This window comes from Myotis myotis, unplaced genomic scaffold (genome assembly GCF_014108235.1).
Source record: "Myotis myotis isolate mMyoMyo1 unplaced genomic scaffold, mMyoMyo1.p scaffold_m19_p_4, whole genome shotgun sequence".
Taxonomy (NCBI): Eukaryota; Metazoa; Chordata; class Mammalia; order Chiroptera; family Vespertilionidae; genus Myotis; species Myotis myotis.
The window spans coordinates 7,660,173-7,673,556 of NW_023416346.1; the positions used below are offsets into that span (position 1 = coordinate 7,660,173).

Consider the following 13,384-nt stretch of genomic DNA (forward strand, 5'->3'; position numbering starts at 1 on the left):
AAAAGAAAGCAAAAATTATTCCTGACTATACCAACAAATCACAGGGGATAATGTAGGAATGCCCCACACACACACACACAAAGAACCCCAGTGGTCAGGAGACCCAGATTCGAGTCCTCTCCTTTGTTGTGCCCTCCCTAAGTGCCCCTTCAGAGACAAGGCTGACAGCCTTCTTCCCTATGCCACCTTCATTCTTTTTTTAAAAAAAAAATTTTTAAAAATACAGCCTTTTATTTTATTTTTAAAATATATTTTATTGATTTTTTACAGAGAGGAAGGGAGAGGGATAGAGAGTTAGAAACATCGATGGGAGAGAAACATCGATCAGCTGCTTCCTGCACACCCCCTAACTGGGGATGTGCCTGCAACCAAGGTACATGCCCTTGACCGGAATCGAACCAGGGACCCTTGAGTCCGCAGGCTGATGCTCTATCCACTGAGCCAAACCGGTCAGGGCGATTCTTATAGTTTGAGTTAAAGAATCACCATAATTTAGGAGCTTCTTGTACAATTAGGCCTGGAGAAGAACTGACTGAAAGAGTATATCAAGGAATTTCACAAAAGAGAGGGTTCAGCCAAGCTGATGTAGAGCAACACCGAGAAGGTAACCGCTACTCCTTATGGTCACCTATGACTGGTGGGCTCATCTCTGGGGAAGGTGAGTGCTTGGTGCCATGTTCCCACAGTATAGGAGCACATTCTCCATTCTGGGCATTTTCCCCCTTAAGGACTTTGCCCAAACAACTCTTTTTCCCCTAGCCCAAGCCATATATGCCATTTGTAATAATGCTCCTTCTTTCAGGAATTTTAATCTATTGTTAGCATGATCTGCCCTTGGACTTTTAAAATATATATATATTTATTTCAGAGAGGAAGGGAGAAGAGAGAGATAGAAACATCAATGATGAGATAGAATCATTGATCAACTGCCTCCTGCATGCCCCACACTGGGGATTGAGCGTGCAACCTGGGCATGTGCCCTGACCGGGAATTGAACCAGGATCTCCAGGTTCATAGGTCGACACTCAACCACTGAGCCATTCTGGCCGGGCTGCCCTTGGACTTTTAATGGGCAGACCTTAAGTTCTCAACAAGCCCTATAAAAATAAAGGTGGCAGAACCCAAGAAACAAGTACCTCCAACAACTCTGAGACAAAGGCACAGCAGTAGCAAGACAGTCTTACCTCCTCTCCGCCCCCTCCAACTGCCTGATGACCATTGGAGGGGTAGGCATAATTTATGCCTTCTCATGTATTTCAGCACAGTCTGGTCCCATATGTCCTTGTGCCTGAGAAGGCCTGCCTCAGGTCCTTAAGACGATGGGCACAATGTTCCACAATCCTGCCTGACCACTGTGTATTACAAAATGTTCTAGCAATCAGTTTGGTCTGTAGCCCAGCTGCCTGGGGCCAGGCTAGATGACATCTAAGTAAACTCCAAACCAGGTTCCTCAAAGAAAACTGAGCAAACAGAAGACCTTACCATTTCTATAGAAAACTCAGAGGTAGCAACTCACCCCAACACTCTGAGCAGCCACTTACCTCCCTGACTGGCTGGTCTTCCTGTTTCCTGTTACTGGTTTCCATTTGTCCCCAGGAAATTCCTGCAAAGCAAAATTCTGATAAGTTAGGGAGCTCTGAGCAGTCAGGTATCTAGATGGCCTCAAAAATGTGAAGAGTTCAGAAACCTGTCCCTGGCCAGGTCCCCCGGATGGTTCCTTCTACTCTCCCATACAGGTAGAGAAATATGTACCTGGAGGGCTGCCTTTCTATAAGGAGGCCTGCTGAGCTGCTGGGGGCATGCAGAGACCAAGACAGCACTTAGGGATCTTGACAGTGTAGTCTAGAAACTCAGTGTTTCCCTCTCTTTCTTCACTCCCCTCCCAAACCACGTTTAAAACCAGTTTAGCATGTTTGCTGTTTGCTCTGGCTCTTGTAAAGGAGGTATTTTTGTTTGTTCTGCCTGGTGAACCTGCTCTCTCCTTTTTACTCTACCAACATAGAAAGCATCTTCTCGGAAGCCCTGACCCTTGAGGGGGCTTTGAGGCCTAAATTAGCTCTTGCTGCTGCAACCCTTTCCCAGAGTGAGGCAGAGGGAGATCATGCATTCCAGCACACTGCAAGGGCCCTTCCTCCTCCCAGATCCACTGGCAGGAGATGAGGTGGGCTTACCTCTGGGGAGCCTGAATGCTGGGTGCCATGTTCCCCACATTACAGGACTACATTCTTCACCCTGTGTATTTTTTTTTTCATTAAGGGCTTTGCCAAAACAACTCTGTCCCTTCTCCATGTGTGCCATTTGTAAAAATGTCCCTTCCTTCCTAGTCTAACTCCAAACCTAATACAAATTTGCCTTTGACATTCTCCCTGGTTTTGCTTTCAGTACCTTCCATCTAGCAACCCAGAGCTTAGCCCAATGGGAATGCACAGGTATTCCTAAACCTCAGTGATGTTCCAAATTCCCTTTTACTCTAATGCTATTATTGGTCCCATTCAAAGTTTTATTACCTTTGCCCCAGTAAAACAAAAAATTGCTCCCTTTTTGGACTAAGACATCTGGTGTCAGTCATACTGGCTAAGATACTTAATAATTGTGCTATTTGAGAGGAACTATGTCACTTCCCTAAACCTCAGATTCCCCTCTGGCAAATAAGGACTATGCTATCTAGCCTTGCTGGGTTCCCAGTAGTGGGGATAAAGTGGGATCTGCATAGATAAAGCCTAGCACAGTGCTCAGCAAATAGGAAACCCTGGATGTTGAGTGCCATGGAGAGGATGAGGTTACTCAGCTTTTACAGGATCAGAGCAGTCCCTGCCTGGAGCGTCTCATGGTAGAGCAGCTCTAACCACTTGTTAGATTTCAGACTCTGCCTTGACACCCTTGTGAGATGTCCCTGCCCTCAAAGACATATTACTTGCTCAGCCACAGTGGGAGCCAGGATTTCCTGTCCATGCCCTGTCTGGCCCTATGGGAAGTGCTCAGTAAATAGCAGTGGCCAAACCAAACAAAGTCCTGTCCCAACTCCCAACCTCCCTCATAGATTTACTTTTTTTCCTGAGCCACTTAGGTTGCTATAAATTGCCCACATCCTTTGAACTAAAGAGGTAGTCACCCCATGGCTTGGTGCAGATGGGAATTGACTGTGGTGAGGACTTGCTGCCCCAATGGAAGATATATTACTAGAAGGTGTCCTGCCATACTTTGCAATCAGCCTATGGAGAAACAGTGTAAGTCAATTAGGAGTTTGGCCCTGAAGCTAAACTATATGGATTCAAGTCCCACACTTGCCCTTTACTAGCTATGTGACCTCAGGCAAAATACACAACTTTTAAAAATATCATTTCCCCCAGTTATTTAATGGTGTGATTGTGATAATAACATTACCTATTTCTTGATTACTTTGAGGACTGCATGAGTTGATACATGTAAAGTGCCTAAAGCCATACCTGGTGCACAGTAGACACTCAAATGTTAGTTATAATTGTTCAGATCCTGACTTTGCCACTTGCTAGATGTGTGATCCCTCTGAGCCTCAGTTTCCTCAGCTGTAAAATGGGATCCTATTATAACTTATCTCATACAATTGTTAAATGAAATAACCTGAGAATATATGGAAAACTAACTGGCATGAAGTATGAGGGATGTGTGTACTGATTTTAGTTCCCTTAACAGCACAAAACAGGAGCCAATTACCTTTTGAACATCTTCCAGGGGCCATAAGGAGGACATCAGCCCTACTTCACACAGCCACCATCACAACTACCTTAGTCGTGTGAGCTGGGGTATTCTAATCCATGCTATAAGCTTACTCATGTCTGGGGGCAGGGTGTGTTCAGGTGGCTGGGGTAAAAATGAGCATGAAGTGGCTCTTAGATGGTTATATACATGTCTGAAAGGCTAGTGTATAAGCAGACCTGTTTAGCTAGTCTAACAAGCATTAGGAACTCAATGTGTCCCTCCCTCAGAGTGCAAAAGGAGGCCTGCATTGCTGCTGCCAATAGATACAACCTGCAAATTTCACCTCCTTCCTTTACAGAGTTATTGGCCCTGGGCTGACATTTCTGTAGCTATCATCTTCTTAACCCCCTGCCACCCTCCAACCTCAGTCCCCTTTCTCTATTGTCTATTTGCAGGTTCTTCTTTTAGCAAACAGTTTCTCAAGCTAAGGCAATCTCTCCCTTTATTTTAAAAAATAATAACTCACACTTATGATTACTATCTGGCAGTTACTGTACCAAGCGCCATACACAAGCTACATCATTTAGCCCTCAAAACCAACTTGTGAAGTAGGTACTATTATTACCTCCATTTTTAAAATTGGAAAACTTAGAAATTTGAACCTTGGCAGTCTGATTCCAGCATCAGTGCCCCTAAACCATTATTTTATATTTCCTCTCCCTTTTTCAATATGTTATTATGGATATTTTCAAGCATACAGACAGTTGAACAAGTTTACAATTAACACACATGTATCTACCACCTAGATTCTACAATTAATATTTTCCCATATTTGCCTTATCACAAATTTCTCTATTCACTCTTCTATCCATCCACCATCCTATCTTAAATTCCTTATGTATTTCAAATTCTTACAAACAACTTTATCCCCATAAAATTAAAAGCTTAAATGAAATAGACAAATTCCTTGAAAGACAAACTACCAAAACTCATATAAAAAGAAACAGACAACCTAATGACCCTATTAAAGACATTGAATTTGTAGTTTAAAAACCTTTCCACAAAGAAAACTCCAGATCCAGAAGGCTTTGATAATGAATTTTATCTAACATTTAAGGAAGAAATAATGCCAATTCTATACAAACTCTTCCTGAACATGGAAGAGGAAGGTATGCCTCCTAGCTCATTTGGTAAGGCCAGCACCTGGCATAAAAACCAGACAATGACATTATAAGATTACTAAAGACTATAATCTTTGATAAACATAAACACAAAAGTCCTGCCTTTGACCCAGTGATCCCACTTCTGGGAATATATCCGAAGCATCCCTAAACACCAATCAGAAAGAATATATGCATCCTCATGTAGCAGTATTATTTACAATAGTCAAAATATGTAAACAGCCCAAGCACCTATCAGTAGATGAGTGGATAAAAAAAGTTGTGGTACATTTACACAATGGAATACTATGCAGCTGTAAAAAAGAAGGAAGTCTTACCATTTGGAACAGCATGGAGGGACCTGGAGAGTATTATGCTAAGTGAAATAAGCCAGTCAGAGAGAGACAAATGTCATATAATCTCACTAATATGTGGACTCCAATGAACAAAATAAACAAACGAACAAAATGGAATCAGAAGCCTGAATACATGGAACAGACTGGCCTGTGCCCAAGGGGAGAAGGGTGTGGAGATAACTGAATAAAGAAGGTGAATGAAATAGCTAAAGAACAAATATGCATACCCCATGAACACAGACAAAAATTTGGTGAAGACCAAGGAAGGGGGAGACAGGAGAGGGTGGAGGTGGGCAAAGAGGGGAGGAGGGGAGCTCCTGTAATAATGTCAACATTAAAAATTTTAATTAAAAAATCCTTAAACTATGAAAAAATCAAATCTATGTAACAATGTGAATAATATGTCCTGACCAAGTGGGTAATACTAGGCTGGTTCTTATTTCAAAAATCAATGTAATTCACCATATCAGTAGACTCCTGATAAAAGCTCTCATTAAACTAGGAATAAAAAGGAACTTCCTCAACCTGATAAAGGACATTTACAAAAACCTACAGCTAGGCCCACCAGTGTGCCTCAGTGGTTGAGCACTGACCCAGAAACTAGGAGGTCAGGGTTTGCTTCCTGGTCAGGGTACATGCCCAGGTTGCAGGCTCGATCCCCAGTAGGAGGCTTGCAGGACACAGCCCATCAGTGATGTTCCTGTCTCATGGATGTTTCTATTTCTCTATCCCTCTCCCTTCCTCTCTATCTAAAAATCAATAAAAACAGTCTCACAGCCACTTGGCCTGGAGGCCAAACCCTCCCTGGTATTACCTACAACAATCAAGGTTTAACTATAAGACTGCGCACAAAGACCACTAGGGGGGTGCACCAAGAAAGCATAACAAAATGCGGAGACAAAGAAACAGGACAAAATTGTCAATGGAAGATATAGAGTTCAGAACCACACTTTTAAGGTCTCTCAAGAACTGTTTAGAAGCCGCCGATAAACTTAATGAGATCTACAAGAAAACTAATGAGACCCTCGATCTTATATTGGGGAACCAACTAGAAATTAAGCATACACGGACTGAAATAACGAATATTATACAGACTCCCGACAGCAGACCAGAGGAGCGCAAGAATCAAGTCAATGATTTGAAATGCGAGGAAGCAAAAAACACCCAACCGGAAAAGCAAAATGAAAAAAGAATCCAAAAATGCGAGGATAGTGTAAGGAGCCTCTGGGACAGCTTCAAGCGTACCAACATCAGAATTATAGGGGTGCCAGAAGATGAGAGAGAGCAAGATATTGAAAACCTATTGGAAGAAATAATGACAGAAAACTTCCCCCACCTGGTGAAAGAAATGGACTTACAGGTCCAAGAAGCGTGGAGAACCCCAAACAAAAGGAATCCAAAGAGGACCACACCAAGACACATCATAATTAAAATGCCAAGAGCAAAAGATAAAGAGAGAATCTTAAAAACAGCAAGAGAAAGAAACTCAGTTACCCACAAGGGAATACCCATACGACTGTCAGCTGATTTCTCAACAGAAACTTTGCAGGCCAGAAGGGAGTGGCAAGAAATATTCAAAGTGATGAATACCAAGAACCTACAACCAAGATTACTTTATCCAGCAAAGCTATCATTCAGAATTGAAGGTCAGATAAAGAGCTTCACAGATAAGGAAAAGCTAAAGGAGTTCATCACCACCAAACCAGGATTATATGAAATGCTGAAAGGTATCCTTTAAGAAGAGGAAGAGGAAGAAAAAGATAAAGATACAAATTATGAACAACAAATCTGCATCTATCAACAAGTGAATCTAAGAATCAAGTGAATAAATAATCTGATGAACAGAATGAACTGGTGATTATAATAGAATCAGGGACATAGAAAGGGAATGGTCTCACTATTCTTGGGGGGGGGGGGAAGGGGTGTGGGAGATGCGGGAAGAGACTGGACAAAAATCGTGCACCTATGGATGAGGACAGTGGGTGGGGAGTGAGGGTGGAGGGTGCGGCGGGAAATGGGAGGAGGAGAGTTATGGGGGGGGGGAAGAGGAACAAATGTAATAATCTGAACAATAAAGATTTAATTAAAAAAAATAAATAAATAAAAATCAATAAAAACATATTTTAAAAAACTTGATAGCTAACATCACAACACTGAAAGACTGGAAACAAAGCAGCAATATCTACTCTCACCACCTCTATTAAACCATGTACTGGAGGTCCTAGACAGTGCAATAAGTTCCCCCTCTCCCCTAGAAAAGACATACACAGTGGACATATTTAAAATTATTTCCACTTGCAGTGATATGACTATCTATGTAGAAAAATGTTTAAAAATTTACCATAGTACTAAAACCACTGAGTTTGAAAAGTTTACAGGATACAAGGCCAATACATATGATTGAATTGTATTTCTATATAATAGTAACTAAGAATTTTAACTTGACATTAAGAAAACAATACTATTTACAATAGCATCAAAAACATAAAATCTTAGGGATAAATATAACAAAATATGTGCAACATTTGTATGCTGGAAACTTCAAAGTAAGAGAACCAATAGACTTCAAAAACTTCAGCATAAATATCATTAAATAAAGTTCCATATTTGTTTATAATATTTTAAGGGAAAATTTACTTCTAGTGAAGGGCACAAATATTAAGTGTACATTTGTTGAGTTCTTATGAATGTATACACCTATGTAACTCAAACTCTTATCAAGATATAGAACATTATCATCATCCAACAAAATTCCCTCATGCCTTTTCCCAGTCAATCTCTGTACCACCTCCTATAGGAAACCACTGTTTTGAATTATTTTCCATAGAATAGCTGTTTTAGTACTTTATATAAAAGGAATAACAGCGTATATATTCTTCTGTGTAAGGCTTCTTTCACATCTAAGGTTCCTTTATTCAAAGAATATGTATTGAGCAATTTCATAACCAAGTCATTCAGAAGCACTTGCCTATGCAACAACAGTTCAACACAGGAACTAACTTCTGGTTTGAATGCATCAGCCAAAAAGGTGGCACTAAGAAAGCCACAGAGAAGGAATCTGGCAGTGAGCTGGTAAAGACTTAGAGGATCCTCCCAGAAATACCTTGGGAGATGGTGGTAGCTTATGTTAGGGCGATAGGTCATAACCAGGTATAGCAACAGCCAGTCTAAACCTGGGTCTCTGACAGAGAAAGAAATTGGAGAAGAGGGGGAAAGATTTATCCTTTAGAAAACCAGACAGGTCAGATCCTTAAAAGCAAAGCCTGGGGGACCATTTGCAAATTTTGGAGCTCCAAATAGTTTTAAAGCAGGAAATGGAATACATGCTGTTTTGTATCAAGTACTGCTCTGACACTCTATATACACAATCTCATTTGATCCTCACAACTGATTTATGAGGCAGCCATTAGGAAACTCCACTTTGGTGATGAGGTAATAAGACTTTATTTAGTACTTGGCATTTTATGAGATAAAAATTCATCTGTCCCTTTAAAAATCACATAACTGCCAATTTTGGTGGTTGAATGACTTGCTTAAGGTCACTCAAATACCAATTATACAGCCAGGGTATAAATCCAAGTTTGGTCCATTTCATGAAGCAAAAGTTATTTTATTCTAACTCTAAAGATGAGGTAATTGCAATTTTGATAGCTGAGTGTCATGCCCAAGGTTAGTAAACTACCATATGGTGGAGCCAAGACTATATCGTTTTAAGAAATTATAATTGTTTTCAAATGATTCACCTTGCTTTCTCCTTAGAAAGAGAATAGTGAAGCTCACCCATGCAAGTACCAAGTCCTCACCTGCACTGTTGGCTTCCTGGGTTTCCAAGCGTTGCCAGGTGCCAAGCTGCTGTCCTCGAGGGTACTGTGCTGGGGATTATGATAGCAAGCCGAACACCGAATGCATTGGTGGTGGTGGCACCGACAGTTGTAGCAGTTTGGCATCATATTTCTCTTTCGCAAAGCAGGGCAGATCTCCCCAGAACAATAAATGCAAGGGTCATGTACTACAGCTCCCTGGACACTGCAGGAGTAAGAGCAGGTCCTGTGGTAATCAAAATCACCACAGTGCAGTGGCTTACAACACATGGATTGTTCTAGTCCTTTGCTTGCAAAACATTCTGAGTAAGTAGGAGTTTCTGACTGAAGGGATGACATGAAATGATATGATTGGTCTGTGGCATGATATTGTTGGTCTGTGGGATGATATGATTGGTCCATGGGATGGCGCCTCAATTCCCTATAGCTGGAGCTCTTTGGCTGGAAATTTTGGTCTATAGGTTTTGGTCTCTGGGTAAAAGTTTTATTACTATGAGTGGTTAAACCTGGCAAATGAGATGTAGATAGGGATTTGCTATTCTCTTCAAAGAACTTTCTTCTGTCTGCAAAGGGCAAGAGGATGGCTTCCTCCCCAGCTTGGGCAGTAGAAGCCTTCAATTCCTTGTTATCTCCTGGGCTGGAAGGGCTTTCTGTGGCTAGTGCCACATGCGGCTGCAGGTTGTGCTCTGGAGACCATCTCCAATGACCTCCACAGACTCCACGGTGGACACTTGTTTTCTCAGAGTCTGAAGAGGATGAATCAGATGCTTTCCACCAGGTGTTTAGACCCAAAGAGGACTGGCCAGGCCTCTGGCTAGGGCTCATTCGGCCCTCCAAGCCTATCCTAGATTCATGGCTCTCAGGGGCTTGGCTAAGGCACTCTGAAGACCTAGCCCTAAGCATCATGTTCTTGTTAAAGAGCTTATCTCTGGGGCTAGGTGGTTTTTTATATGAAGGTAGCAAAGGTGAATTAGAGGCAGGAAGTAGAGGACTTTCTAGGGGCTCCTCGGCCTCTTCCACTTGCTCCTTAGTGTCACACAGCTGTGATAAGGGACTCTTGCTTTTATGGAGCTGGGCCTTCCTCCTCTGAATTTCATTCCGCAGGTTGGTAGCAAAACGCTCACTCTTGCGTCGGTTTTGGATTGAGCGTCCCCGGGTCCCTCCATTTCGCCTACCACCCACCCGGCTATACTCCTTGGGCTCATTGTCCCCTTCTTCAGTTGCCTCTGTGGTGCCAGCTACTTTAGTGGTTGAAGAACAGTCCCTGGTTTGTTGAACAAGAGATCCAGAGGCAGAGGGCTGCTGGCTGGGCAATTCATTGCCTGCTCTGTTTACTCTGTTTGGATCCTGAAAACGTCTTTCTGGAGGATGTCCATCAGCTTCTTCATGAGGGGAGCTGCTTGACCTCTGGTGTCCCGAACCCATAGGCCTATCATCCACTGGCCTGGTCTTTCTCTCTTTGCTGGGCTGGTCCTGAGTTCCTCCTATAGGAGGACATGGACTTTTCTTTCCTGTATGGCTGCTATGCAATGGGGACAGAGTCCACTCATGCCCATCCTGTCCAGTTGGGAGCTCCATCCCCTGCCTACCCCTAGTATCAAGGTGCATATGCTGCAAGTGGGATGCAAGCAGCTGTTCAGGGGCACTATGGCGATGGCCTGTGGGTCCTGTGAGGTGTGGAGGGCTGCCAAAAGAAGAACTCTTAGCTATCTCTGCTGAAGCCTTGCTGGGTGGGCTGGAATCATATGATTTTTGAAATCCAACAGCTTTGCTTGAGGCCTCCATCAGTAAGTGCTCAGAGCCCTGTTGATTGGATTCAGGAGGTTGGCTGAGCTCACAATTCTGATGGCCCTCGTTTGTCACTTGGTCTTGTCCACTGAGGCAGCAGAACCTGTGAGGGTTCCTTGGGCATAGCTCAGTATCTAGGCTTGGTTTCTCCTTCTGTTGCAAAGAGTCCATAGGCTCAGAAGCCCTGCGCTGCTCTCCATTAAGGAGCTGGGCTCTAGAGGCCTGAAGACTGTCTCGCCTCACTGGAGGTTGTGGCGGGCCCTTGGCGGCCTTGGCAGGCCCTGAGTGGTGAACCTCCTGTGGGCGGGATGACATCTGGGAGCTGGAAGTCAGCTGGCCCCCATTGGTGCGCCGACTACCTCCTGAGGACTCAGCCACATTAGGTCTGCCATTAGGGGTCTTAGTTAACGCTGGGCCTTGCATGATGCAGTCTGTAGAGGCTGGTTCCTCTGGCCTAAGGGGAAGGGCACAGTCAGAGGCATTTGAGCTGGCCGAGAAGGAGCTGTAGGCTGAGTCACGCTGATTAGGGTACATGTTCTGGTCAATAGGCAAGAGGTGACCCTCATAGGTGGCTTGGCCTGGTTGTTCCAGGCTCTCCATGCTGCCAATGGAGCTGCTTTTCTCAGTGCTGCAGTGCCGGGAGAGTGGACACCACTGCACACACACGTCACTGTAAGACACAGGGCATTAGTTAGCCAAATTACCAAATCCTTTTCCCACTGTGGCCAGCCCTGCCATGGAAGAAGGCAAGACAACCCAGAGGCACCTATGCCACCAATGAAAGTGAGATGCAGCGAGAAAGGAAGTAAGGGAAAGAGATGGACACTGGGGTACTACAGTGATATGATAAAATGGGAGAGAAGCCAGCATATGGAAGAAGGATGGGGCAAGATCCCAAAGACTAAAAATGTGAGGTCTCCATTGGGGGTTATGTTCTGCTTGATGTCAGTGAATCTAGAATTGCTTCTGACCTGTCACTGTTCCCAGGGAGTCAGCGTGGGGCTCTCTTCCAGGAGATACAATCACAGATTATTAACATTAAAGAGGGGCCTTAAAGGTCTGATTCAATTTCAGAAAGCCCATTTTGAAAATCAGTGGCTCTCAAATTTGAGCATGCATCAGAATCACGAGGAGGGAATGTCAAAACACAGGTTACTGGACCTCATCCCCAAAGTTTTAGGTCTGGATAAATCCTGAGAATTTTTGCTTCTAACAAGTTGCCAGATAATACTGGTGTTGTTGGTCCAGGGACCACACCTTTGAGAACCACTGGTATAAAGCAAGCCCTGCAAAGGAAGTGATTTTTAGGAGGTTATTTTTCAGAAGATCACTCAGTTCTAGCATGTGGCCCAGACAGGGCTGGAATTGAGACATCTCTGTTTTCTTCTTGACAATAGTAATCCTGGCCATTTACCAAGGACCTACGATGTGCCAGGCACTTTAGAGTGTCACATTTCAAACTTAAGGCAAGAAATCATCTGCATTTTACAATTAAGGAAACTGAAGCCTCAAGAGGTCAAGTAAACTGACAGCCTCACAAAGCTACTAAAGAAGCAGAGCTAGAATTGGAACCCAGGCCTTTGTAAGTCCATTGTCTTAGCTCTTCTACTTATACCATCTGTTAAATGGGACTATAGTAATATCTGAATCAGTAGGTTGCTTTGTGAGTAAAATTAGATAGCAAATGTAAAGCTCTTGTCACAGCCTGGGCACCTAGCAAAAGTTCAATACATGGTAGCGGCTGCTCTCTTGATTGCTATTTCCATGACTATTGTTATCAGCATCCTCTTTACTACTAATATTGATAGTATAGTCGCCCCTGACCATGATGCCGCCCTCATTCTCCAGGATAAAGGCAAACTGGGGAGACCAAGTAAAGGGACTAGGGTCAGACACAGTCTTGAATTTTAAATATGATTTCCCACACACAAAGCCAAATTGAGCCAAGTCATGCCAGTAACTCCTATGACTAGAATCACAAAGGTTGCAGGCTGCTCTCAGAAAGGCCACAGTTCAAAAAGCCAGAGCTGAGTAGTGGCAGGAGCTCATGAGACTTTCAGATCAGTCTCCCATAATTCTTGTTCCCTGCACTGCCCCTTAACCACTCTGTTCTCTTGACCTCTGGCCTAGAATCTTTTAATTCCTTGTTGGCAAGGGGACCTGCTACCCACCCCACCACCCTTCCTGCTCAAAACAACCACACCCCCACTCCAACAGGAACCAAGCTCAAAATGTGTTTCTGTGTATTCTTCTAGAACAAAATTGCCTCTGGCTCTGCACTAGGCCTATGGCTTCCAATGCCAAGTAAAGTCACTGAGTGGGAGCCAACTCAACCTTGAGCTTCCCTGAACCTCTTCAACAGAAATCCCTTCTTGGACGATCTTGTTGTGGGAGGGAAAAGGCAGCTAAGGCCAGCAGCTTTACTGGCTCCGAGCTTGCTGAAATAGTTGTCTACCTCTTATGGGAAGTTGTTTCAACAACAGACTATGCCACACTCTCTGCATTGAGAGATACTCACTGCAAGTAGACCCTATTATTCAAGGAGATCACATTCTGAAGGTTTTTGGCTCAGTGACAGAGC

General features: G+C 43.5%; 1 protein-coding gene across 3 annotated transcripts in view; it reads right to left on the reverse strand.

Annotated features, from left to right (window-relative positions):
* The window catches only part of SHROOM4 (shroom family member 4), a 220,405-nt gene that overhangs the window by 34,800 nt on the left and 172,221 nt on the right, over positions 1–13,384 (reverse strand). For all 3 annotated transcript variants that reach the window (XM_036305186.1, XM_036305184.1, XM_036305185.1), the window contains 2 exons: positions 8,998–11,473; positions 1,542–1,603 (listed from right to left, as the gene is read on the reverse strand). In XM_036305186.1, coding sequence (XP_036161079.1) covers positions 1,542–1,603; positions 8,998–11,473 — 2,538 coding nt within the window. The remainder of the gene's footprint in view (positions 1–1,541; positions 1,604–8,997; positions 11,474–13,384) is intronic.